The 24,570-nt window shown below is 39.2% G+C and overlaps 1 protein-coding gene across 1 annotated transcript; it reads left to right on the top strand.

The window, feature by feature from the left end:
• The first annotated feature begins 4,774 nt into the window (after positions 1-4,774).
• LOC110910010 (auxin transport protein BIG) lies at positions 4,775-24,127 on the top strand. Its single transcript, XM_022154723.2, has 14 exons — positions 4,775-5,197; positions 5,289-5,398; positions 8,033-8,183; positions 8,282-14,364; positions 14,485-15,102; positions 15,185-15,365; positions 15,462-15,696; positions 15,782-20,326; positions 20,416-20,638; positions 20,720-21,124; positions 21,218-21,361; positions 21,454-22,479; positions 22,573-23,076; positions 23,157-24,127. Exons 1-14 carry the CDS (start codon positions 4,954-4,956, stop codon positions 23,940-23,942), a joined length of 15,255 nt encoding a protein of 5,084 aa, XP_022010415.1. The 5' UTR covers positions 4,775-4,953; the 3' UTR covers positions 23,943-24,127.
• Positions 24,128-24,570: the final 443 nt, after the last annotated feature.

The following is a 24,570-nucleotide window of genomic DNA, read 5'->3' as shown; positions in this document are numbered from 1 at the left end:
TAAATACCAATTTTTGACCCGTTCATGATTTTATCAAACAAAACTAGTGTGCTGCATACCGATTATCATGAACCTCATCTTATATCAGTTTCCTATTATTCAAGGTCCAAACCACGGGTTTCTTACATATTCTTAACCCGTTTTCGCTCATATGCTTATTTTGACCCGTTAAGGGTATTTAAGCATATTTTAAGCATGAATCGCTTTCATTCGTTTCTAGTTTCATATTTCCACATTTCTTATCAAATGATCTTCCACCACAACTATATTTGTGGTGGATTTAATGTGGTGATCAATATATTCCGAGTTTTACCCCTTGGATTATCATTTTACGGCGAAACGCATTTTAAGGCATTTAACTCACAAGAATCATACCTTTCGCTTTTATACGTGTCCTAAGTATTTACTTGATCAAATGACTTATTTATAAACAACCCATAAGGGTCGTTTGCTTGATTTGTCGATCAATGGCATTTTGGTCCATTTAAGCCTTTCATTTACGATGAATGATTTTGAAAGGCATATTGACCCAAAATCTCACATATTAAACTATGATCTTGTTTAAATAATCATTATGTTTTCAAAACACAATGTCTACAATTTAAATCACTCGGTTTACCTAGAAAGATAACCAAATGTCCATTTTTGACCTTATTTAACTCTCATTGAACCTTCAGTTCTAAATGAGTAGTTAACCTATTATACATAGCTTGCTCGGATCAATATATTGACCCGTTTTTAATACCTTGCTTTACTAACCGCTAATTAATAATGGCACGAATATCCATTAGATATTTTCTCCTGTAAGCACATAACTCGACAAATATTCATTAGTCGATATTGTCAAAGGGTGATACCTTCACCTTTTGACCCGTTTGGTCTAAATGACCGTTTATCTTTGCGAGATGACATTATTACCATCTCGTCTACATTACTCGCTCTGGTTTACACCGTACGGTCATTTTATTTATAACCCATTTCTTAACTCTTTTGACCCATTATGGCTTACGACATAAAGTGTCTTTAAAAACTAACGGTTATTGTCAACGAGTGACCGAATTACCGTTTAACCCTTGATGTTTATGTTGGTTTACCCTATAAGGTAACCATTAAAAACTCATTTTCTATTAGTCATTGCATGACTAAATAATCGTATTAGTCCTTTTTAACCATTAAACATGGTTTATTATTGTCTTTTGTTCCGACCCCTACATGTCGTGTCGGAACATCATAATTCAATTGTTAATTCATCCTATTTGTAATCAATACAATAAGAAATATTCTATAATTTAACAAGAGTGTAAGCTTTAGTTACCTTGCATCCGAATTATACTTTTCCTTTATTCTTGATTTGTTTGACCCGCTTCCTTCCCAAGCTTTCACCTAGCTTGTCAAGCGTCAAACTATCATTATAATTTGCAAGATGGTTATATTAGTCATAATCATTTACGACTATTCCATCCTATGATTCTTATGTCAATTTTTTTTTCATTCGATCATATCAAAGGTCAGTTTGACTTTTTAAAAGTCAACTGCTTATTAACATAAATAATTACACGAAGTAGCTCAACTACTCGTTTAATTACTTGGTCAATTATCCAGTAAGCATCATCCTTATGTTACCGTTTTAATCACTTATTAACCAAGTTCTTGTAATCATAATTTACCGAATTAATACACAATGATATTAAACATCATTGAACATGAACATATCATCAATTTTTATCATATCATACTAAACTCACTACTTAGCAAGTATGATTTATATACTTAAATACCTAAATTGTTCAAGTATTATCTTATTAATATCAGATATGATGATTCTATTCATGATTATATCATCAATTTCATCATATGATTAAAACCCACTTATCCTAGTGTGGTAAATCATATAATCATTCAATTCATAGCATCATATGTATAATTTTCACTTAGGGTTTTGTTCCTAAGCAAGTATACATCACTAATTCATTCATAGCTTCAATAATTCATTCATAATTCACGATTATGATGATTATTCAAATTTCACAACTTCACAAATCATCAAAATTTTACATACCTTATGATCCCCTAGCTTGGGTGATTGTTAATTCACGTTCAATTGTGAATTTGAGCTTTATTCGAGCCTTCAATTTGATGATATTGTTAGAACTTAGGGTTTTGAACTCTTGGGGAGTATTCTGGTCGAACAGAACACACACACATATGCGTGTTTTGTTTTAAACCTTGTTTTTATAATTAAACTTTCAATTTATCCAGCTTTGGCCCATCTTGTTTGGTTAGTTATCAAGTAGGCCACAACCTTCTTATTTCTAACAATATTCCCACTTATTAACTAGGTTAAACATTCCTAGTTAACTTAATGGGTTCGGGGAATTTATGACTCAGTTTATTTTAAGTCCCGTTAACTCGGGCCTTCTATAAACTTTATTTTTCCAAAAGGGCATTCTTTTTCCCTTTTTATTAAATATTAGGTTTAGTTATATAAATCTTAATATTTTTCCGGGTAAATTTTACCACTATCGGTACTTTACCCGTCTTTTAGTATTAACGTGGTTTAATTACCAAACCCGTTTTCGGGGTGTTACACCATGTGGTGCCCATACTGTAATTCGAACTTCGCATAAATGCAAACAATGGTAAAATCTCTCTGTCTTTTTTGGAATCTGGATACCGATTACTTGTAATCTGAATTGGGTTCATTGATTTACTAGATTTTCAAATTATGTATGGCCTGATTGTATATTTCATGGGAGGTGTTGATTCTGAACCACCATTCAAACGTATAAAACTCAAACAATCATCAATGGCTTAAATGTTAGCCAATGATTCAATCGGTTCAAAGAGAATCAAGAAAGTTGAATTCGTTAGACTAATAGCAGAATCATTACATTCTTTTGGGTATACAAATACAATTTCAAATCTTGAAAAAGAATCCGGCATTGCAGTTTCATCAGGTTTAGTTAATGAATTCATCAAACTGGTTCTTGATGGGAATTGGGATGAAAGTTTGAATTCGTTGCGAAACTTATCGGTTCTTGATGAATCAATTGTGAATTTGGCGTCTTTTGTGATTTTAGAACAGAAGTTTTTGGAAGTTTTGAATGTTGATAGGTTTATTGATGCTTTAAGAACTTTAAGGACTGAGATATCGTGTCTTTCGATTGATCAAACACGGGTTCGTGAGCTTTCGTCATTGTTGTTATGTTCGCGTGGTAATGTGACTAAACCGAAGCTGAAACAGGAGGTGATTATTGATTTGCAGAAGTTGTTTCCTCCTGATGTTATGATCCCACACAGGAGATTGTTGCAATTAGTGGAACAATGCATAGGCTAGCGGGTAGATGCCATTGTTTGCATCTACACGAAGTTCGAATTACAATATGAGCACCACATGGACATTGCACCATTGATGAAGATTGAAGGTAGGTAGAAGAGATGATTTACTCGAATTGTGTTAATTGGGAATTTAGGATTTCAGGTTCTGGTTATATAGGGTGTGAAAGGGCGCCAAAATGAGAGGGAAAACAATAAAGAATAAAGGGTTAATAAAAAGAAAAATGAAATGACTAAAATGCCCTTAGCTTACTTAACAAGTATGGATGGGGTTAAGTCAGTTGGACCAAAATTGTAACTATAAAACCTTTTTGAACCCAAATACAAAAAATGAAACATTTGTACTAAACTGACAAAATGGACCAAACCACGTAGACTAAGATGCCATTTAGTTCTTAACTAGAATTACGACCCGCCGCAATGCGGCGGGGATTCTTTAGTTATAACTAAGTCGATTTAGGATGCGCACGTTATGTTGAACCTTTCAAACGGGAAGAAAAAGACGATGTAAAAACGTTCACCCACACACGTACGTTGCGTCATGTTAACTCGCAAAATTTAGAACGAAACGTAAAAACGTTAAACCAAAGACGCACGTTTCGATGTGTTTAGTCACAAAATTTAGAACGAAGCATAAAGCGAAAAATTTGCGGAAAATGAAAATTATAAAGGGCCAAAGTTGAAAGTAAAAAAGACTGTGAGCATAGATTGCAAAAGATAAAAAGTTTTATGTTAAAAGTAAAAAAACAAATAGTTTTACGTTAAAGGTAATTTATGAAATACATTTGAGTGAAAAGTAAAAAAATCATTTTTTTTAAAAACCCTCAAAGCCAGGGTTACAACAACCATATTCATAACCATTTTTTCTTTGACAAACTCCCAAAGCCAAGATTACAACACATCAGTAAAAAAAAATCAAAGTGGTTAAATCGCAAAAGATGGAAACTTTTAAATTAGAAGTGAAAAATCAAATTAATCAAAGGGGTTAAATTGTATAAGATGAAAACTTTTGAATTAGAAGTGAAAAATCAAATTAATGAAAGGGGTTAAATTAACAAAGATTAAAACTATAAACTTAAATTGTCAAGATTAAAACTTTAAGGTTAAAAATAAAACAAAGATTAAAACTTTAAACTTAAATTGTCAAAGTTTAAAACTTTAGGGTCAAAAAGAAAATTTCCAATTTTTTTTTGAAAAGCTCTCAAAGCCAATTGTACAACTCTTATATGCATAACTTAGTTGCTTTTTAATAAGGTTATAATATAATATAATAATATGATGACCTCCTCCAATCCTTGGTGTAATCAACTCTAATTATTTTAGTGTAGTTTATATTTTTAGAAAAAAAATTTCAAATAAAAACTTGGTGGCCAAGCAATCCATTTATGCAGACAAGCTGTTGTCACCTAAACATTTTTCCTTTTGCCTTTTCTACTTTCTTTCTTTGCTACCGCCTCATTGTTTCATTTCCCACACTATTAAACCCTTCCACTACTCCCCTCTTTTCATTATCAAAACGCACTGTGGGAGCCTCGATCACGTAAAGTATCTCTATAATTGCTTTGATACATCAATCAAACACACTCACAATCGGTTATCCGATCAATCTATCCAGCCATGGCTGACGAAATCGACAAACTCATCGGAGTTTTGTTCGACGATAAACCTACATCTTCATCATCGATCGATATCAGACTCCGCTCCGAGAAATTAGGGCTCGAAAAGTTGTATTTGATCCTCAAACAAGGCGTTGATGCTGATAGTGATGGAAAATTAGGGCTTCAACGCTGGGAACCGGCTCAGATTCAAGCCGTTGTTTCCGTTGCGTATGCGATTGTTTGTTCAAATCGATCTGTTTCTGGTAGGTTTTCTTATTAGGTTTTTGCTATTTGTGTTTTGGTTTTTAAGTTGTTTAAGTGAAATATGTGTGTCTACTTTATGTGATTTGACAGTGGAGCAAGTGGAACCGATAATTGTTGCTGTGATGGAGCAGTCGTTGGAGTTTGCTCTTTGTTGTTTGGAGAAGTCAGTTGCTACCAGTGATGATTTAAGTTTTATTCAGGTTTGTTATTTTGTTTTATTGCTTACTTGTCTAATTATTAAATATGCATAAGTTTCGTTTGAGTTTAATCTGTTTGAGTGGTAATTTACATGGTTATATATAACTTTAGGTTGAATAAGAATATCTTACTAGTTAGTTAAACTGCAAAAGTATGTAAAATTTAAGTTGGATGTTACTAATTAGCAGCCTGCAATATTTGTTTTTGATGACACAAGATTTAGTTTCTATATTTGAACTGGTGGGGGCTTAACTTTATGAGGATAATTATGGGGGTTGTTTTTATATTTACCATTGCGTGATATTTGAATGACAAGTTACTGTATTTTGTTCTGTTTATATTCTATTAGCAACCATGATTCTATACTACTGAGGGTTATAGACTTAGAATCAGGGGGATATTCTAGTATTTTAAGCGGATGTAGCCATGTAGGGTTAAGGTTAAGGAATTTTTGGAGGATGGTATGGCTTTGTATTAGATTCTTGCCTTAGGAGCGTAGCTTTTTAGTTTCTGGTGGCCTGTGCATGTTATAGGTTGGCTGTGTGTGTACATGATGTGTTATCCAGTCATTGGAAGCAACCTCTCTATCCTTTGGGATAGAGGTAAGGCTTGCTTATATCCCACCCTCTCTAGGCTTTACCAATAACTTTTTTAGCTATGAGTGAGGTTGTACTGGGTTTGGTTGTTGTTTTATACTTGGTTATCGATGAGCTCACAAAAGTGTTTACGGGGGTAGTTGACATGTTTATGGTAGTTAGAGAACACACACAGGTAAGACAGCGGCACCTCATTGTATATTCATTCTGTAAGATTTTCAATTTTAGTAGTTAGTCCACAAGTGTTGCGTCAACTAAATCCATGCCCACTTGCATATCTGTCACTGAGCTGTCACTTGCACCATGTCCAGCCTGCAAACCTCCTTCATGATCACCATCACACTTAATTATCAAATCTAGCAGAAGAATTACAATAGCTTATGTGGGGCTTATTTCTACAAGAATCTTGACTAACATTCATATTACTGCAAGAACTGCAGGCTGGATGGTGGTTCCTTTTTTCATGGCTTGACTAGAGCCTCTTCCTACATGCCTACTTTCTTGTACACAACTATGGATCTCGGCATATGCTATGTATAGCAATGTTGCTTTTGATGATGAATTTTGATTATTACGAGATCGGCTGACCAAATTTATTAATATTAATAGGATTATAAAGAAAATCTCGAATGAATATGTAATACCGGAGAAAGTTTCTTCTAGACAAACTAAAATGAATTTCCCATTTCAGGAAACCCAAAAAGAAGTTATTGAATATGCATAAATGTTAAGATTGACTGACACTCATGCGTATCTAAAACAATTTCTATGCCTCAAGTCCTTCATGTAATTAGTAAAGATGTCCTCCTTTCAGGATGACCAAAGGGTATGAGTATCAGACCCTAATTAACAATATTGGAAAGTTGAATTAGGTTGTTGGTTCTTTTCAGCCTCAGTATATATACCACTGACCCCTAGTGATTTCTACAATATTTGATGTATATATGATTGTTGGGAATTTATTTTTTTTAACTCTATACTAACTAAAACCCTGTACATTAAAATCAATTGCGAACAAGTGCAAGGGATGTTGTCTGGAACCTTTATTTGATTGGTGAATTATAAAAATTGTTTGTTAATTCAACTAACAAGATTTAGTAAGGTCTGAATTCTGAAGGCTTCTTTTTGCAATACTTACGATCATTCATGAACTTGACTAATAGATATGTAACTTCGGTTCGGTTTAGGGTTGAGTAAGGCTAGCAACTTAAAAGGCCATTCACTATCGTAATGTTTTCTAAAAATTAACCGTTAGGAGCTTATCTTATGGATAGTGGTAGGGTAATATTTTTTTTATCAAGCATTTGGTGGAACTGTTAAAAGAATGGTTCAAATGGTCACTCCACCAAGCAAGTGCTGCACATGTAGTGATTTATGGAAGTCTAAAATATGCCATTAGTTGTTATCATAGCAGTTAATGTCATTAGTCGTAATCATAGACTCAGACCATGCGTAGTGGTGTAAATTTTGGCGTTTTTCATCCCCAAATGCGCCCACCCCCACCCCCTAGGCATTATTGGCCGTTATTGTTCAACCCCCCCCCCCCCCCCCCCCGGGCGTTTTTCAAATCACGCTTTGTGCAATTTTGAATGGCCAATCACATTTAATCTTCCTTTTTTTGGCCAATAGCTTTTTTTGTTGGGTTTTTTTTTTTATTTTTATTTAATTCTCTACACCCTTTTAACATAATGCCCACATCCCCACTACACCCGTTTTAGAAAAAAACGCCCAATAATGCCCCTTGCTGACTGTACTGCCACATGGCGGAAAACGCCCAAGGGTGGGGGCATTATTCACCCTTACCACTACGCATGGTCTCATAGTGATTAACGCCAGTAGCATAGTTACACATTTAATAAAAAAGTGGTAGTGGCTGTTGGAATTTCATCTCTCTTTCTCTCTCTCCTCCTTATCCTTTTGTCACGCCAAGCTGTATATCACAGGATTTTGGGTATCTACTAATGCATTGTTTCAGAGTGAGTGCAGCTATGTATTAATGCATCATTACCGCTATAACATTTCTTCCAATACATCTTGCAGTTATCGGAGATTGCATTAGTAGATGGAACGATCAAAGAGGCTGATGCGTGTCATCCTTCTTCTTTGAATTCACTCATAGATTCATTGAAGTCAATTACATTAAGAAGTGAGAATATAGATTTGCAAGACCATATTGAGTGTATCATTCAGGGTATTCATCTTTTTTCTTTCCTTACATATGGTTTGTTTTATGATTTAATTACAGTCTTCTAACAGTGTGTTCTTTTTATGTCATTTACTCATGTAAAGGGAACAGTTGCTCAAAAGAAAAAGAACCTGTTGATCGTCTTCTTATGACATTGGCTTCTGAGTGGACACAACATGATATTATGAACTCATGGACAAACGGAAGGAGTTCTCATGATTTTAATAAACTGGTCCCACTGTTGCAGCACTGGGCAGTTGTTCACTTGGGATGCATACACCGCCTTGTTTCATATTGCACGGGATTGTTTGAGAATCTGGATAAGTGTGATGAGAAGATAGACGGCATCAATTTGCGAAAAAGATTGTCATTCTGTACAAGAATTTTCAAATTACTCGCAAGTGTTAGTAAAGACGCCCCGTATGTTGAATACGATGCCAAATTGTTGGGATCTTTCGCATCGTTTGCGAATGGGCTGCCTAGTTTGTTCAGAAGTGGATATGAATTTGCCACAAGCAATGTTTCCGTTGAATTCAATATCGAAAGTCTTGTGGTGTCTATGCTGGAGGCGTTTCTTCACCTAGTACATACAATTTTCTGCAACAGCAATGTGTTTCAGAACATCTTGGTATGTGTAATAGTGTCGGTATTTGAAAATCTGGATGTTGATGTGTGGAGATACGACAAGTCTGTTACAAACATAAAGCTTCCAGTGGCTTACTTCCCTCGAATCGTCCTTTACATTCTGAAGTTAGTTGAAGATATAAAGAAACAACAGTATCAGGCTCTTGAATTGAAGGGCTTACACACAGGAAATAGTGGCAGTTCTGCTATTGATGTTCAGGCTGATTTGTTCTCATGTGGTGTTGGTTCTAGAAAGATCTCTTTGGTGAAGAAATACACAGTTGAAGAGTTGTTAAAAGTGGTATTTCCAAAATCAAAGCAATGGGTGGACAATTTAATGCACCTTGCTTTCTTCCTACACTCAGAGGGGGTCAAGATGTTACCGAAACTCGATCGATCATATTCCAGCTGTACAAAGGCTTCTTCCACGCTGGAACCTGAAAGCACCGTTTGCCACGAGGATGAAGCACTGTTTGGTGATCTTTTCTCCGAGGGTGGGCGCTCTGTAGGATCGACAGATGGATTTGATCAATCGGTTATCGCTATTAGTTCTGTTAGCAATCTAAATATGCCGCTTCAAGCTGCCACGGAAGTGTTTATCTTTATGAAGACTAGCGTTTTTTCTTCTGAATGGAATTCTTCAACATATGAAGATGCATGCAAAAAGCTGACTTCAAATCATATCGATATCATGCTTTCTGTTCTCAGCTGTCAAGGGTGTTATGCTGGAGACAGGCCTTCGGATGCTGGTGATAGAAAATTTGTGCATACTCACGAGGTTTGCTATGAGGTTTTACACAACTTGATCTCATTCCACGCATTACCCGATTCCCTTGAAGAGTACCTCGTTTGCAAAATATTGACCGTAGAGAACGGTTCTTTTGTATACAACCATCAGACGCTGGCTTTATTAGCTCATACGCTTATATGCCGGGTTGGTTTATCTGGCAATCAATTGAGAACAATAGTCCAGAAAGTGTTTGTGGAATTTGTTTTCGAGAAGGTGAAATCAGTATGCGGACGCTGCCCTAGTCTCAAAGAACTTATTGACGATCTTCCTTCCGTCTTTCATATCGAGATTCTTCTGATGTCGTTTCATTTATCATCTGAAGAAGAAAAAGCGGTACAAGCGAACTTCATATTTTCCTCAATTAAAACAGTTGAGCTTCTCTCTAATGGCTTTAGCAGCACCCAGCTATCATGTTGGGCGATGCTAGTATCACGGTTGATTTTGATTCTTCGACACATGATATTTTATCCCAATGTTTGTCCTCCAACGTTACTTTCAGAGTTGAAATTAAAGTTAAGGGAAGCTCCACTTGCTAGGTCAGTTCCCAATGCAAGCAACCATACGTTTTGGGCATCAACTTTTGTGGAGAACGTGATGCGGGTTTTTACCATAGAAGGGGAAGTCAGCAGTTACTTTTTAAATCAACTGATTGATGTCACATCCTTTACGGCTTCAGCATGTAAGGAAGATGTGGCGGTTGAATGCTTAGGTCTGAATTGGGCTGAAGTATGTTCTTCCTTCTCTTGGATTTTAGGGTTTTGGAGAGGCAAAGAAGCATCTACAATGGAGGACTTAGTTCTTGAACGATACGTTTTTATGCTTTGTTGGGATATCCCTCCTATGCACGCCACCTTGGATTTGATTCCTTCCGATCTTCAGACTCTCGATATGAATAGCACTGAACACTTTCTGTACTTTAGTCATTCAATCCTGGGCAGTTGTGGGGTTGCTACAGGTGCTAATTTTTCGAATTTAGTGTTTTCCGTGCTCGAACAGTTGCAATCAATGAGAATTTACGTGGAAACTGAACAACTTGGCTGGGACTTTATGAGGAGTGGATCGTTGTTGTCTCTGGTACTGTCCCTATTTGGAGCTGGAACTCAGAGGTATAGCGTGAATAACGAAATTGATTCGTTCGGTGCGGTCTTACTGGAGCACACATCCAGAGACGCTGAGTTTCTTTCACTTGCTGAAAAGCTGGTCGTCAGTTCACTTAATGCAGATACCGTTGCAGTGGTCTTACGGTCGTTGTCCATAATATTATCGACCTACAGAAACGTTTACCAAAAAACCTTACTTTCTACTTTTGGCGATGGCCAGAGCTTTGATGACAAGTTTTCACCTCTATTGCTTCTAAAACACACCGGATTTGATAAGTCTCTGCAGGATGTGCTTTTTGAGAAATGCTCTATCAGCCCTGGTCAACTGGAGTCTATTTGTGAACTTTTGTCAAAGTTGGGTACTGCTGTTGATAAGATGGCACCGGGAATCTGGAATAAGGTCTTTTTGGAACTTATAGTGCACGGTTTCCCATGTAGTAATCAAGTTTCCAGTGGGTTTCTCCTATCTTGCATTCTTAGCGTTAAAGGGATACTTTATGTTCTGGATGGACTTCTCAAGGTGATAAAGGCAAAGGAAATTACCTCCGTTGAGGCTGAAGTACGTTATGAGATTCTTGAGTCGGTATTGTCGATTAAAGCTGATGCGGTATTTAGCAGTCTTCATGGTCACTGCGATGCAATTTATGGAAGCCTGAGTGATGATTTAGAAGGTTTTGATTACAGAAGTTTCTTTAAGATGAAGAACATGTATGATATCTTGAGGGATATTAATGTTAAGGAAGTTGTTGACGTTGCTGTTAACGAATGTGTGGTGTCCAAGACTATTGAAATCATAGACAACATCATGAAGGATTCTTTAAAGTCATCTGTATTGAAATATTTCATGTCTGACGGAGATGTTTCTAAACAAATGGGAGGCCCGTATAGTTCTCCGCATGGGGATCTTTTGGTCCTCATTGATGCATTGGACAATTGCAACTCTGAATCGGCAAATGTGAAGGTTCTTAATTTCTTTGTTGATCTTCTATCTGGAGATGTAAGTCCCAATTTCAAACCGAAATTGCAGAAGAAGTTCCTTCACATGGATGTGCTTCGTCTCTCCAAATGGCTGGAAAAGAGACTATTAGGGTCCACAAGTGAACCTTCAGGCGATGCCATTTGTGTAAACGGAAGTTCGTCATCATCATCCCTAAGAGAGTCAACCATGAAATTCATTGCATCACTAATATCTCCTCCTGAAGCACAATCTGAGGAACTGCATTATCACATTTACGAAGCTTTGTTGGTTTCACTTGATAATGCCTTTATGCTGTATGATGTCAATACAGCAAAATCCTATTTGAATTTTGTTGTTCAACTTTCAAGCGGAGAGGCCTCAGTGAAACCCCTTTTAGAACGGACAGTGATGCTGATAAAAAAACTGGCTTCCGATGAGCGTTTGCTTCAAGGTTTAAAATTTCTCCTTGGTTTTCTTGGATCATTGGTAAGTGATTTTGGGTCTAATAAGAACAACACTGCTGCAATGTTAGTTGAGAAGTCTTCACGTAGGAGTGGTTCTGGGATAGGACCCTTGGCCTCAAGGTCCTTGGGTTCAAGGAAACATCCTGATGCTTTGGTTCTTTCTTCTAATCAAGAAGGTGGGTCCGCATCTCTTGATTGTGATGCAACTTCAGCTGATGAAGATGAGGATGATGGAACATCAGATGGCGAAGTGGGTAGTATTGATAAGGAAGACTTTGATGATAGTAACAGTGAAAAAGCCCTCGCTTCTAAAGTTTGTACGTTTACGTCCAGTGGGAGTAATTTTATGGAACAGCACTGGTATTTCTGTTATACATGTGATCTGACCGTTTCAAAAGGTTGTTGTTCTGTTTGTGCAAAAGTCTGTCATCGAGGACATCGTGTTGTCTACTCTCGATCAAGTCGGTTTTTTTGCGACTGTGGAGCAGGGGGTGTACGGGGCAGCAGTTGCCAGTGCCTGAAGCCTAGGAAATTCACTGGAGGTAACAGTAGCAGCAACAGCAACAGTACGCCTACTCGTAATCCTGGCAATCTTCATTCGTTTCTACCGTTCACAGATGATGGGGATCAGATGCCTGAAAGTGAGTCAGATGTTGATGAAGATGGTTCATTGGACATGGATAACTCTTTAAGATTATCCTTTCCAAGGGAAATACAAGAGGCAATACCGTCATTGATAAAAGAACTTGATGTTGAAGATCGGGTGCTTGAACTTTGCTCTTCGTTGTTGCCATCTATAACTAGCCAAAGAGACTCCAACCTCTCCAAAGACAAGAATATCTCAATTGGTGAAGACAAACTGTTGAGTTTCAGTGCAGATCTTCTACAGTTAAAGAAGGCATACAAAAGCGGTTCCTTGGATCTAAAGATAAAAGCAGATTATCCAAACGCAAAGGAACTTAAGTCCCATTTAGCTAGTGGTTCCCTTGTCAAATCATTGCTTAGTGTCAGCACTCGAGGCCGACTTGCTGTTGGAGAGGGTGATAAAGTGGCTATATTCGATGTTGGACAGCTGATTGGACAGGCCACTATTGCACCTGTTACTGCTGACAAGGCTAATGTGAAGCCTCTGTCAAAGAATGTCGTTCGTTTCGAGATTGTACATCTTGCTTTTAACCCATTGGTTGAGAATTACCTTGCCGTGGCAGGCTATGAAGATTGCCAGGTTCTTACCGTAAGTCATCGTGGAGAGGTAACAGATCGTTTGGCAATTGAACTTGCCTTGCAGGGTGCTTACATAAAACGTTTAGAATGGATTCCTGGTTCACAAGTTCAGCTTATGGTGGTCACCAACAAATTTGTGAAGATATACGATCTTTCTCAGGACAACATAAGTCCCATGCACTATATCACCTTGCCGGATGACACAATTGTCGACGCAACACTGGCTGTGGTTTCCCAGGCGAAAGTGTTCCTTCTAGTTCTTTCTGAAAACGGTAGCATATTCCGGCTAGAATTGTCAAATGATGGAAAAGCTGGTGCAAAAACGTTAAAAGATATTGTGGAAACCCCAGGCAGGGAAACACATGCAAAGGGTTCTTCGTTATACTTCTCATCAACTTACAAGCTGCTATTTGCTTCATATCAAGATGGAACAACGTTAGTAGGCAGGCTTAATCATGGTGCGTTATCTCTATCTGAGATGTCTGCTGTTTATGAGGATGAACAAGATGGTAAGCGTCGTCCAGCTGGATTGCATCGTTTTAAAGAGTTGCTTGCTGGCAGTGGGTTATTTGTTTGCTTCTCAAGTGTGAAATCCAATGCTGCGTTGACTGTTTCAATTGGAGAGCATGAAATTCTTGCACAAAATATGCGGAATGGAGTGTATTCTACCTCGCTTTTGGTGGGTATAACGGCATATAAGCCTTTATCCAAAGATAAAATTCACTGTCTTGTTTTGCATGATGATGGTAGTCTTCAGATATATACACATGTTCCTGTGGGGGTTGAAGCTGGTGCAAATGTGATTCCCGAAAAAGTTAAAAAGTTAGGGTCTGAGATACTCAACAGCAAAGCTTATGCTAGTTTAAAGCCAGAGTTCCCACTTGATTTTTTTGAAAAAACAGTATGCATTACGGCTGATGTGAAGTTAAGTGGTGATGCCATCAGGAACGGGGATTCTGAAGGTGCAAAGCAGAGCTTAGCATCAGAAGATGGATTTCTTGAGAGTCCTACACCTGCAGGGTTTAAGGTACCATTGATTACTATGCTGCTGCTTATGTCTTTTACCACTTTATCAAATAATCTACTTTCATTACATTGTTATTGACCTTGTGTTGTTGACATCTGACACTGCCTTGTGTGTTTTCAGATTACTGTTTCTAATTCAAATCCCGACATAGTGATGGTTGGATTTCGTGTCCATGTGGGTAATACATCAGCAAATCATATACCGTCCGATATAACCATTTTCCAGAGAGTTATAAAACTAGACGAGGGCATGAGGTCTTGGTATGACATCCCATTTACAGTTGCAGAATCACTTCTAGCTGATGAAGAAATCACAATATCCATAGGACCAACTTTTAATAGATCAACTTTGCCAAGAATAGACACCTTAGAAGTCTATGGTCGAGCAAAGGATGAATTTGGTTGGAAGGAAAAGATGGATGCCGTATTGGACATGGAGGCGCGTGTGCTTGGTAGCAGTTCATGGGTTGCGGGATCTGGGAAAAAAGGCCGTACTGGTCAAGCAGCGCCTATTGAGGAGCAGGTTGTTGCAGATGGACTCAACCTTCTGTCAAGGTTATATTCATTGTGGAAGCCAGAGGGTAACTCGAACGTGGAGGAAGTTAATGCACAGCTCAGCAAGTTGAAGTGCAAGCAGTTGTTGGAAACGATATTCGAAAGCGACCGGGAACCTTTGTTGCAGGCTGCTGCATTTCGTGTTCTTCAGGCTGTGTTTCCTAAAAAAGAAATATATTATCAAGTATGTATTAAGTCACTTTCTTTTATGAATGTTCTTCCTCTCTTCAATATATCCTTTTGCTAATATTAACTTCTACGCTTAGGTTAAGGATACCATGAGGCTTCTAGGGGTGGTAAAATCAACTTCTACTCTGTTATCGAGGCTGGGAATTGGTGGAAGTACATCAGGGTGGATCATTGAAGAGTTTACAGCCCAGATGCATGCTGTTTCTAAGATTGCACTTCATCGGCGTTCTAACTTGGCTACCTTCCTTGAAACACATGGTATAGTTTTGAGTTTCATTTTAGTTTTTTATTTTGTTCTTCAAATCACCTGCTGATGTTTCTTTACTTTGTGTTTGCCATTTTCATTTTTTGTAGGTTCAGAGGTGGTTGATGGGCTTATGCAGGTTTTATGGGGAATTTTGGACATAGAGCAGCCTGAAACACAGACCATGAACAACATTGTTATAGCATCTGTAGATCTTATCTACTCTTATGCTGAGTGTTTGGTTTCACATGAAAAGGATGCAGGAGTTGATACTGTCGCGCCAGCAGTTTCTCTTTTCAAAAAACTTCTGTTCTCTCAAAATGAGGCTGTCCAGACTTCTAGCAGGTGGTTAATTAATAATTATCCGACTCTATAACATCAATCTATGTCTTGTATATTAAATATGTAATTTAAATGTTTTTCCCTGCAGCTTGGCGATATCTTCAAGGTTACTTCAGGTCCCATTTCCAAAGCAAACTATGTTAGGTACAGATGACTCAGTGGAGAGTTCAACCTCTGCTCCTGCACGTGCTGATGTGGCAAGTTCAACAGGTGGAAATGCTCGGATTATGGTTGAGGAAGACTCCATCACTTCATCTGTTCAATACTGTTGTGATGGCTGTTCCACTGTCCCTATACTCAGGAGGAGATGGCACTGTACAGTCTGCCCTGATTTCGATTTATGTGAAGCCTGCTATGAAATGCTCGATGCTGACCGGCTTCCTCCGCCTCACTCGCGAGACCATCCTATGTCAGCAATTCCAATTGAAGTCGAAACATATGGTGGAGAGGGCAATGAAATGCAGTTCTCTACTGATGATTTAACTGATCCGATGTTGCTGCCAGTTGCATCTGATGCTGGCATGCAGACTTCTACTGCAATTCATGTATTGGAAACCAATGAATCTGAAGAATTTCTAGCTTCAGTCACTGACCCTGTTACAATTTCCGCATCAAAAAGGGCTATAAATTCTTTAATCCTTTCGGAGTTCCTTAAACAACTAGAAGGATGGATGGACAATACTTCTGGTGTTCGGGCTATCCCGGTTATGCAGCTCTTCTACAGGCTATCTTCCGCAGTAGGTGGACCTTTTGTTGATAGCTCAAGGCCTGAAAGTCTAGATCTGGAGAAACTGATAAAATGGTTCTTAGATGAAATTTCTATTAACAAACCTTTTGCAGCCAATACCCGTTCTTCTTTCGGGGAAGTCACAATCTTGGTATTTATGTTCTTCATATTAATGCTGCGAAACTGGCACCAGCCTGGTGGTGATGGTTCGATACCAAAACCAGGTGGATCAACGGATTCACACGATAAAAGCATTACCCAGATTCCGTCTTCTGCCCCAGTTACCTCTTCATCTTCAGTGGATGACCAAGAGAAGAATAGTTTTCATTCTCAACTGCTTCGAGCTTGCGGGGCCCTTCGGCAACAGGATTTTATAAATTATCTTATGGATATTTTACAACAGCTAATGCATGTTTTTAAGTCCCCGTCTGTTGGTTTTGATTCTTCACATGGTGCTAACTCTGGATCAGGATGTGGGGCCCTATTAACCGTCCGCAGAGAGATACCTGCAGGTAATTTTTCTCCATTCTTCTCTGACTCGTATGCTAAATCGCATCGCTCGGATATGTTTGCGGACTACCATCGGTTATTGTTAGAGAACACTTTCAGACTAGTTTACAGCTTGGTTCGCCCTGAAAAGCATGACAAGTCTGTGGAAAAAGAAAAGTTCTTCAAAATTCCATCTGGGAAAGATCTGAAGCTTGATGGATATCAGGATGTTCTATGCAGTTATATCAATAACGTCAATACGACTTTTGTAAGAAGGTATGCTAGGCGGCTTTTCTTACATCTGTGCGGTAGCAAAACACACTATTACAACGTTCGTGACTCGTGGCAGTTCTCAAGCGAAGTTAAGAATCTGTATAAACACATAAACAAGTCAGGTGGATTTCAAAGTACTCTCTCATATGAGAGGAGTGTCAAGATAGTGAAATCTTTGTCTACTATGGCTGAAGTAGCTTCTTCGCGTCCAAGAAACTGGCAGAAATATTGTTTGAGGCATGGTGATGTTTTGCGTTTTCTTGTTAATGGTGTGTTCTACTTTCCAGAAGAATGCGTGTCTCAGGCTCTTAAACTTCTGAATTTGTCTTTCTACAACGGAAAGGACATTAGCTTGTCGCTACAGAAAGCTGATGGAAGTGAAACTGTTACTGGAACAAGTTCGAGCAAATCTGGGTCATCTGGGTCACAATCTGTTGATTTAAAGAAGAAAAAGAAAGGAGATGATGGGACGGAAGCTGGTTTGGATAAATCATACATGGATATGGAGCCAATGGTTGATATTTTTGCTGACAAAGGGTATGATGTGTTGAGGCAGTTTGTTGATTGCTTTTTACTTGAGTGGAACTCTAGTGCTGTCCGTGTGGAAGCCAAATGTGTACTGTATGGAGCGTGGCATCATGGAAAACAATCGTTTAAGGAAACGGTGTTGACAATTCTTTTGGAGAAAATAAAATTCTTACCTATGTATGGTCAGAATATTATGGAGTATACAGAACTCGTCACTTGTCTGTTAGGGAAGGTACCTGATAACAATACAAAGCAACAGAACAATGAAATTGTAGACCGATGCTTAACTTCTGATGTGATCAAGTGCATCTTTGATACCCTTCACCTACAAAACGAGCTGTTGGCTAACCATCCCAACTCACGCATATACAATACCCTGAGTGGGTTGGTGGAGTTTGACGGTTATTATCTGGAGAGTGAGCCTTGTGTTGCGTGTAGCTGCCCTGAGCTTCCTTACAGTAAAATGAAGTTGGAAAGTCTGAAATCAGAGACGAAGTTCACTGATAACCGCATAATAGTGAAGTGCACAGGGAGCTACACCATTCAGAGTGTGACCATGAATGTTCATGATGCTCGCAAGTCGAAGTCAGTGAAGGTATTGAACCTGTATTACAACAATAGACCTGTGGCTGACTTGGCGGAGCTGAAAAACAATTGGGCCTTGTGGAAGCGTGCCAAAATATGCCATCTTGCTTTTAATCAGACTGAATTGAAAGTGGATTTCCCTATTCCCATCACTGCATGTAACTTCATGATTGAACTTGATTCTTTTTACGAGAATCTACAGGCACTATCTCTCGAACCTTTGCAATGCCCACGGTGCAGTCGTCCTGTTACTGATAGGCATGGAATCTGTGCTAACTGTCATGAGAATGCTTATCAGTGTAGGCAATGCCGCAACATTAATTACGAAAATCTGGATTCTTTTCTATGTAACGAGTGTGGTTATAGCAAGTATGGACGTTTTGAATTCAATTTCATGGCAAAACCAAGCTTCACATTTGATAACATGGAGAATGATGATGATATGAAAAAGGGCCTGGCTGCTATAGAGTCTGAATCTGAGAATGCTCATAGGAGATATCAGCAGCTTTTAGGCTTTAAAAAACCTCTTCTGAAGATTGTATCAAGCATTGGTGAGAATGACATGGATTCTCAACAGAAGGATTCTGTTCAGCAAATGATGGTATCTTTACCTGGTCCTTCATGTAAGATAAACCGTAAGATCGCACTTCTTGGTGTTCTTTATGGTGAAAAATGCAAAGCGGCTTTTGACTCAGTCAGCAAAAGTGTTCAGACCCTTCAAGGGCTTCGACGGGTTTTGATGAATTACTTGCACCAAAAACATTCTGACGAGTCGGTTGCATCATCCAGACTTGTTGTTTCCAGGTCACCAAACAGTTGTTACGGTTGTGCCACTGTGTTCGTGACACAGTGTCTCGAGATCCTACAGGTACTGTCAAGGCACACAGGCTCTAAGAAGCAGCTTGTGTCAGCTGGAATACTCTCTGAGTTATTTGAGAATAACATTCATCAAGGTCCCAAAACAGCTCGTGTTCAAGCCAGAGCAGCACTTTGCGCTTTTTCTGAAGGTGACAAGAATGCGGTGTCGGAGTTGAACGCTCTTATACAGAAGAAGGTAATGTATTGCCTCGAACATCATCGTTCTATGGATATCGCACTTGCGACACGCGAAGAGTTGCTTTTGCTTTCAGAGGTGTGCTCTTTGGCTGATGAATTTTGGGAATCAAGATTGCGTGTCGTCTTCCAGTTATTATTCTCTTCAATTAAATTGGGCGCCAAACATCCATCTATATCCGAGCATGTTATTCTTCCTTGCTTGAGGATTATATCGCAGGCATGCACTCCTCCAAAACCCGATTCATCAGACAAGGAACAGGGAGGAAAACCACCGCAAAAGGATGAAAACAACACAAATTCGTCTAGATCTGTTAGCGGAAGCAAGTCTGTGCCAGAAGCATCAGAGAAGAACTGGGATGGTTCTCAAAAGCCTCACGATATTCAGTTGTTGAGCTACTCAGAGTGGGAAAAAGGTGCTTCGTATCTCGATTTCGTTAGGCGGCATAAAGTTTCACAGGCAACTAGACACGGGCAGAGATCACGGCCTCAGCGATATGAATATCTTGCCTTAAAGTACGCGCTTCGATGGAAACGTCGTGCTTGTAGAACAGGTAAAAGTGAAATAGCATCCTTTGAACTGGGTTCGTGGGTTACAGAACTGGTTCTGAGTGCTTGTTCTCAATCTATAAGATCTGAGATGTGCATGTTGATCAGCCTGCTTTGTGCCCAAAGCTCATCAAGACGGTTTCGGCTACTAAATTTACTCATGTCTTTGTTGCCGGCAACTCTTTCTGCTGGTGAAAATGCTGCTGAGTATTTCGAATTGCTCTTCAAGATGATAGAAACAGAAGATGCACGTCTTTTCTTGACTGTATGTGGATGTTTGACTACAATATGTAAGTTGATTACTCAAGAGGTAAGTAATGTTGAATCTTTGGAGAGGAGCCTGCGTATTGACATCTCACAGGGATTTATTCTTCACAAACTTATTGAGCTCTTAGGAAAATTTTTGGATGTCCCCAATATCCGATCCAGGTATTGTTTTCTGCACGTTGTTTTTTTTTGAATTTTTGTATTATAGTTTGATATCGTTCTTATCTATATTAATGTCATCTGGATGCCAGATTTATGAGAGAACAGCTGCTCTCTGAAGTACTTGAGGCCCTGATTGTTATTCGTGGATTGATAGTGCAAAAGACAAAATTGATAAGTGACTGCAGCCGACTTTTGAAGGATCTTCTGGACGGTCTTTTGCTGGAGAGCGATGAAAATAAAAAGCATTTCATTCAGGCATGCATTCGCGGTCTACTGACTCATGGGGAGGACAAAAGAGGACGGTCTAATTTGGTATGTCAGAAATACTGTTAAAAGTCGTGAGGTAATTGTTTTATTTGCTCATTCATAACTAAAATGCAATCAATTCTGCAGTTCATTTTGGAGCAACTCTGTAACCTGATCTGCCCATCAAAACCGGAAGCTGTGTATCATTTGATACTAAACAAGGCACACACGCAAGAGGAGTTTATCCGTGGTTCAATGACTAAAAACCCTTACTCCAGTGCTGAAATAGGTCCATTGATGCGTGATGTCAAAAACAAAATTTGTAACCAGTTGGATCTTTTGGGTCTTATCGAGGATGATTACGGTATGGAATTGCTTGTAGCTGGAAATATAATCTCCCTTGATTTGAGCATCGCTCAGGTTTATGAGCAAGTTTGGAAAAAGTCAAGTAGCCAGTCTTCAAACACGGTTGCTGCTGCCACATTGCTTTCTTCTGCTGCTGCCACATCAGCAAGAGATTCTCCCCCTATGACTGTAACCTACAGGCTTCAGGTTTCTCCACTATATTTCGTTTCAAGTATTCATCTCTATTAAAATGCTTGTTTTCACCGTTACTCATTGTGTACATCATTGTCCATCTCACAGGGGTTGGACGGTGAAGCCACCGAGCCCATGATCAAAGAACTGGATGAAGATAGAGAAGAGTCTCAAGATCCCGAGGTGGAGTTTGCTATAGCAGGTGCTGTGCGCGAGTGTGGCGGGTTGGAAATTTTATTGGAAATTGTTCAGGTGTGTATCTAATTTTTAAATATTCTCTTTATTCTCTATTGCTGCATGATATTTATGTTGGATTGCATTTTATAATGCTTCTCACGTTGCAGCGTTCACGAGATGATTTGAAGTCAAACCAGGAGCAACTGGTAGCTGTTTTGAATCTTCTAATGCACTGCTGCAAAATAAGGGAAAACAGGAGGGCCTTGTTGAGGCTTGGAGCTTTAAGTTTACTTCTAGAAATCGCACGGCGTGCGTTTTCTGTTGACGCCATTGAGCCAGCTGAAGGCATTCTTTTAATCGTTGAGAGTTTGACAATGGAAGCTAACGAGAGCGATAATATCAACATCACACAGAACGCTCTTACAGTCTCCAATGAAGAAGCTGGGGCTGGTGAACAAGCCAAGAAAATAGTTCTCATGTTTTTGGAACGGCTGTCTCACCCACTAGGCCTTAAGAAATCAAGCAAACAGCAGAGAAACACCGAGATGGTTGCTAGAATTTTGCCTTACTTGACTTACGGTGAGCCTGCTGCAATGGAAACACTCGTTCAACACTTTGACCCATACCTAAAGAATTGGGTCGAGTTTGACCAGCTTCAGAAACAATATCTCGAAAACCCAAAGGATGAGAGCCTCTCTTTGCAAGCTTTAAAACAGAGGTTTGCAGTGGAGAACTTTGTTAGGGTTTCAGAGTCGATGAAGACAAGTTCTTGCGGTGAAAGACTAAAAGACATCATATTGGAAACCGGGATTACCGAAGTTGCAGTTAGACATTTGAAAGAAAGTTTCGTCTTTACCGGAGAGGCTGGATTTAAATCTAGCCCAGAATGGAATTCGGGATTAAAGCTTGCGTCTGTTCCTCTCATATTGTCTATGCTTAGAGGACTCTCAATGGGACACTTGGCAACACAGAAATGCGTGGATGAAGGAGGGATATTACCTTTGCTCCATGCCTTAGAAGGTGTGTCTGGTGAAAACGATATCGGAGCAAGAGCTGAAAACTTGTTAGATACCCTCTCAGATAAAGAGGGAAAAGGTGACGGGTTTCTTGCTGAGAAGGTTCGCGCGTTGCGCCATGCCACACGCGACGAAATGAGACGCCGTGCTCTAGTGAGGAGAAAGGAGTTGCTTCAGGTAGTTTATTAATTATTAGTTTTTACAACACTTTTTGCTCCGGATGCTTTGTTTATTTTCAGTATATCTAATCGATTGTTTTTTTTTAATTAGGGACTTGGAATGCGTCAAGAATTAGGTACTGACGGTGGGAAGAGAATCGTGGTTGCACAGCCAATCCTTGAAGGTTTAGAAGAGATGGAAGAAGAGGAAGACGGGTTGGCTTGCATGGTATGCCGTGAGGGATATCGACTTAGACCAGATACCTTGCTCGGTGTCTACACATTCAGTAAGCGGGTAAATCTAGGTGTTGGAACTTCCGGAAGCACCCGTGGAGATTGCGTTTATACAACCGTTAGCCATTTCAACATCATTCACTTCCAGTGCCACCAGGAAGCCAAGCGAGCAGATGCTGCACTTAGAAATCCAAAGAAGGAATGGGACGGGGCCGCCCTCAGAAACAACGAGACACTTTGCAATAATCTTTATCCCATTAGAGGTCCCGCCGTTCCGTTACCTCAGTATACACGTTATGTTGATCAGTACTGGGATTACCTTAATGCCCTTGGACGTGCCGATGGAAGTCGACTTCGCTTGTTGACTTATGATATAGTTCTGGTACACACCCTTTTCCCTTCACTGTCGTTTTCTATTTTGTATAAACCATTATTTCTGATGTGATACAATTAATGTTGCAGATGCTTGCACGATTTGCCACTGGTGCATCGTTTAGCACCGACAGTAGAGGCGGAGGAAAGGAAAGCAATGCAAAGTTTCTCCCGTTTATGATCCAGATGGCTCGTTACTTTGTCGATCATGATTCTTCTCAACGAAATAATCTTGCAAAATCTGTTGGAGCATATCTTGCTTCTTCCACTTCGACTCCAGCTTCTGTTTCCACGCCGGATTCTAAATCCCCGACCTCTTCCTCTGCGGGAACAGAGGAAACAGTTCAGTTTATGATGGTGAGTTCCCTTCTTTCAGAATCTTATGAGTCTTGGTTGCAACACCGCCGTGCTTTCCTGCAGCGTGGTATATACCATGCATACATGCAACGCACTCATGCCAGGTCATCACACCGCTCGTCATCATCATCATCGTCGTCTACACCATCTACTCCCACCAAGTCAGATACAACGCCAGAGGAACTACTGCCTATAATCCAGCCGATGCTCGTGTACACTGGGTTAATCGAGCAACTCCAACGCTACTTCAAGGTGCAAAAGAAAGGAGCAAGTCAAACAGGGGAGAAGGACGAGGAGGGTTGGGAGTCATTGATGAAGGCGAAACTGTTAGATGTGAAAGAGCTGGTGGGGTTCTCTAAAGAGATGTTATCATGGCTGGAAGATATGACTAGTGCTACTGATTTACAGGAGGCCTTTGATGTTATTGGTGTTTTGGCTGATGTCATGTCAGGCCCGTCTGGGAAGTGTGAGGATTTTGTTTACGCTGCAATTGAAGCTGGCAAAGGCTCGAGTTTCTGAGGATGCTTGGGTTCGGGTTCAGTTCCAGGTCCGGTTCATTCATGGTTGGTATGTAAACGCGACCAAATTTTGACTTATGATATTGTTGTACGTGTCGATGAGTACTTTCTTGTTTGAAACTCACATGGGATTGAATGTTTGTGCACATTTATGGTGAAGTATAATAATTTGCATTCATCATATTATAATTGGTCTAAAAGAAGAGTGTTCTTTAATGGTGTCTACTAATAGCAACTATAACTAGAGGATTATGAGCTGTAAGTTGTTCAGGCTAGCATCAATAGAAGAGAGATGAAATACTAAATAAGATTTTGTTTTAAAACAATTAGAGCAGTAGTTTCAAAATAGTGTTTCATATACTAATTCTTCTATTCCACAAATGATAGATCACATTAAAAAACTCGATGCAGTAGTTTCAAAACATTGTATTATATTATACGGGTAAGGATATATTAGGAAGTTTATTTGGGTAGTAAGGTTAGGAAGTAATGTTGACCATTTATTAATAATCAATTGCTAAGATTAAATGAGTGAAATTGAACAAAAAACGAGACACATGAGTTAATTTGAGGGTATTCTAGTCCATCAAAGTCAATAATTTCTCTCCACCAATTCCCCATCGTTTTTA

The sequence above is a fragment of the Helianthus annuus genome, chromosome 9 (genome assembly GCF_002127325.2).
Source record: "Helianthus annuus cultivar XRQ/B chromosome 9, HanXRQr2.0-SUNRISE, whole genome shotgun sequence".
NCBI classification, from domain to species: domain Eukaryota; kingdom Viridiplantae; phylum Streptophyta; class Magnoliopsida; order Asterales; family Asteraceae; genus Helianthus; species Helianthus annuus.
The sequence above is the reverse complement of the archived record's forward strand: the minus strand, read 5'-3'. Positions and strand labels throughout refer to the sequence as shown.

What these genes read in the sequence shown, in the direction of transcription:
- LOC110910010 (XM_022154723.2), top strand. Translation starts at nt 4,954, where the DNA reads ATGGCTGACGAAATCGACAAACTCATCGGAGTTTTGTTCGACGATAAA. An exon ending in GTCCCCAATATCCGATCCAG is followed by an intron (nt 20,327 to 20,415) that starts GTATTGTTTTCT and finishes TCTGGATGCCAG; the next exon opens with ATTTATGAGAGAACAGCTGC. An exon ending in TGACTTATGATATAGTTCTG is followed by an intron (nt 23,077 to 23,156) that starts GTACACACCCTT and finishes TTAATGTTGCAG; the next exon opens with ATGCTTGCACGATTTGCCAC.